Source organism: Ceratosolen solmsi, unplaced genomic scaffold (genome assembly GCF_000503995.2).
Source record: "Ceratosolen solmsi marchali unplaced genomic scaffold, CerSol_1.0 scaffold2, whole genome shotgun sequence".
Classification (NCBI taxonomy): Eukaryota; Metazoa; Arthropoda; class Insecta; order Hymenoptera; family Agaonidae; genus Ceratosolen; species Ceratosolen solmsi.
The window spans coordinates 6,020,542-6,023,798 of NW_011948422.1; the positions used below are offsets into that span (position 1 = coordinate 6,020,542).

The window sequence follows — 3,257 nt, forward strand, 5'->3', positions numbered from 1 at the left end:
AAAAATCAACATTATCCTGCAAACAGAAAAAAATAGCTTTTCAATTTTTTTTATCCTTTATTGTTTAGCTTCCAGTCTATTAAAGTAGTAAGTTCATACAGCTTTAAACGACATCTTTTACAATTTAAATTATATACAAAAACCTTAAATCTTTAAAATTTGCATAGCAAAGATTAAAACTATGAAAATCGGCGGACATAGCGCTGCTCGTGGTGGCAATCAAGGTGGTCCAGTTATAAGAATGGCAACCATGGGGACCCATGGTAATGGAGGAATCGGTTGTTGTTTTTGTAGATGCTGCACGTGCATTCATCTTGAGTTTCTCAAAAGTGTTCCTGGCATTATCAAAGCTCTCGAAACGGTAGGTATTTTTCTATGAAATACAACAAATTTTTTACATAAAACTTGCTAACGTTATAGTCAAACTATATCTGCGAAATAGAATGATAGAGTAAGCAAATCAGCAGACTAAATCTGTTCATTATAGCTTTTTAAAATTATCGCTTTAACTTAAATAGTCATTATCTGATTGATATTCGTAATACTCTTTCCTTTTAATATATATATATATATATATATATATATATATATATATATATATATATATATATTGAAATAAATCGTATACACGTTTGTTCTGAAATTATGATAAATTAATGTATTTATTGTTGAAATTATTTATAATGAAATTCAATATTAGCAAGGTAGAGTTAAAAGAAGATTTTAAGATAATTTAACAGAAAAACTTTAATAAAAAATAACGCGAAATATCAAAATATATTTATAAAAGAAATTTATTTCCATAAGACACAATTCTATTTGTTATCAATTAAAAATTAATTATATTTAGAAAGTTAACTTTTATTGAAATTAAATAAATACATATGGTATAAAAGAATTTTAAGAAGGATAGAATAAAGTTAGAAACGATTATATTACATTATATCGTAGATAGATAATAAAAGACAGTATATTTGTTCAATTTCAAATAATCTTGATTGGATAAATACTTAATAATAATAGAAAATAAAATAAAATATTAAGGATGATGTTCGTTTCCATTTAAAGCAATCATTTCAATTATATAGATATGTGTGTGTACGAGTGCGTGCGTGAGTGCGTGCGTGTGTGCATGTATATTACATACGTATTAAAAAATTCAATATAAATAAATGACGATATTAAACATAAAGCATAGCAGCGATTCCCAAGTTCTTTAATATTCAAAATCTTTTAATATAATCACCCAATAATAAACCAGAGACATTCATTCATTTCCGGCAGATTATCAGTGGCCTAATACAGAGTTTACTTATAAATTATGGACTAAGGTACAGCGCGACCATCGGCTCGGCCTTTGAAGGAGCCTTGACAACTTCATCAGCCTGCTTTCTCACCTCCGCTGTTTTGCTGGGCTGCTACATTATATCCGAAAAATCTTACAGACTCATTCGCGCATCGTTATTCGTGAGTCATAAACTCGACATTATTTACTCCGATGATAAGCGATGTGATAAATTTTATGAATAAAGTAAAAAAAGCCAATTATTGTATTCTTCGTTGTAATCTTGAAGGAGCTCGCCACTTCACATTGGAGTATTATTAGCTTATCATATGCTCTTAAATACAACAGAACGCTGCCGGTTAAATATAAGAGTTGAATTAAAATTTATGACTTCATTTTCACTAAAAATATTATTAACGCCTTAAACAATGGAAACAAAGAAGTATTGAGGGAATAATATAAGACATATATTACGGCATTTCAGAACTATTAATGAAACGCCAATTTCAGTTTTGTCTTGCGCTGTTGTGTGCATGTTAGCAAAGTCGAATATTTTTCTCGAGTTCCTACAATATCGATTAATATTTAATGGCGACTAAATTCTGAACAAATACTAATAAAAATATTATATTTTATATCGAATAATGGAATGCATTATGAAGCATTCTTTATAATAACGTACAATTTTACGAGAATACCGATTAAAACTGTTTTAGGAAATGATGTTTAACGCTCTCTCGTGCTTTCTTTATTTGAGCTCGGCATCATATTTGGCATTCTCGACAAAAATGTTTCTTTGGCCTATGTACGTCATTACGCCAGGCTTTGACGTTTATCCAGCCATGACAGCAGCCTATGTGAGTTAAGCCATAGAATAAATTGTTTTCATAATTAATTTGCACTTGTTTATTATGAGAATGCATAAATCGAACTCTTTGAAAAGCTGCTCTTATAATAGCGTTGTGTAGCTTATATTATAACATTTATGCACGTACGATTGAACTATTAAAGCAACAATGTAGTAAAGCAATAATATAATATGAATAATGTAATCGATGAAAGAAGTTTAATTTGAAATATTCATTTAAAAAACAAATGGATATATGGATAAATTTTTAATTGTTGCTTACATAAGTGAAATTCATTATTTCTTACAAGTTTTTATTTCGCCTTTATACGCACACACACACGCGCGCGCACACACGCGCGCACACACAGAGAGAGAGAGAGAGTGAGAGATACACTCGCGTACGCAAGCATAAAAAGAAACATACATATATATATATATATATATATATATATATATGTATGTTGCACTAAAGCTTTCAAAATGCGCATACTTTCATCAGAAAATATGATTAATGTTTTAACAATATAAACAAATTAAAATGTACAGCTGACCGTAGTCTTTTTATTTTCAGCTCATGAGTGGAGTCGTTGGACTCCTGCATGGAGCAGACGTTTACTTTTCCTTTAGAGAATTTAGAGGACAGAGATAGCAATTCGTTCTCACCCTGCAATTCTCTTTGTGCTTCAAAGAAAGTTAATTAATATATAACGAATTATGAGCAATCATCGTCAGCAAAATAAATTGACAATTAACATTCGTTTATTTATACCATTATTTTATGACTTTGGTCAAATTGAAAATTTATTCAGATTGAATACAGAATGTGAAAAAAAAGAATTTATATTTAATATTTAGTCCGAATATGAATTCACGCATTTTTTTTTATGTCTTATAATAATTGTTACTGAATAGATAATTATAAACATTTTAATTGCGTAGTATTTTTATAAATACGGAATCCGATTTAAAAAAAAAAAATTAATTATATTCAAGCATCATTTAAAATTACAAATTCATTTTCTTAAAATAATAAAATGTTTGATCATTTGATTATGAATTCTGAGTTGAATACAGTATTAAACATAAATTATATTAATACATAGAAAGCAATCGATCATCATT

General features: G+C 28.5%; 1 protein-coding gene across 2 annotated transcripts; it reads left to right on the forward strand.

Annotated features, from left to right (window-relative positions):
* The first annotated feature begins 6 nt into the window (after window positions 1-6).
* On the forward strand, window positions 7-2,890 carry sing (MARVEL domain-containing protein sing). Of its 2 annotated transcripts, none has more exons than XM_011499204.1 (5): window positions 7-87; window positions 168-361; window positions 1,285-1,467; window positions 2,002-2,142; window positions 2,707-2,890. In XM_011499204.1, the coding sequence occupies exons 2-5, from the start codon at window positions 182-184 to the stop codon at window positions 2,782-2,784; spliced, it is 582 nt and encodes a 193-aa protein (XP_011497506.1). In that variant the 5' UTR covers window positions 7-87; window positions 168-181; the 3' UTR covers window positions 2,785-2,890. The 2 variants fall into 2 exon arrangements, with proteins under 2 accessions (XP_011497506.1, XP_011497507.1); XM_011499205.1 differs by having other exon boundaries at window positions 14-87; window positions 173-361.
* The last annotated feature ends 367 nt before the right edge of the window (window positions 2,891-3,257 follow it).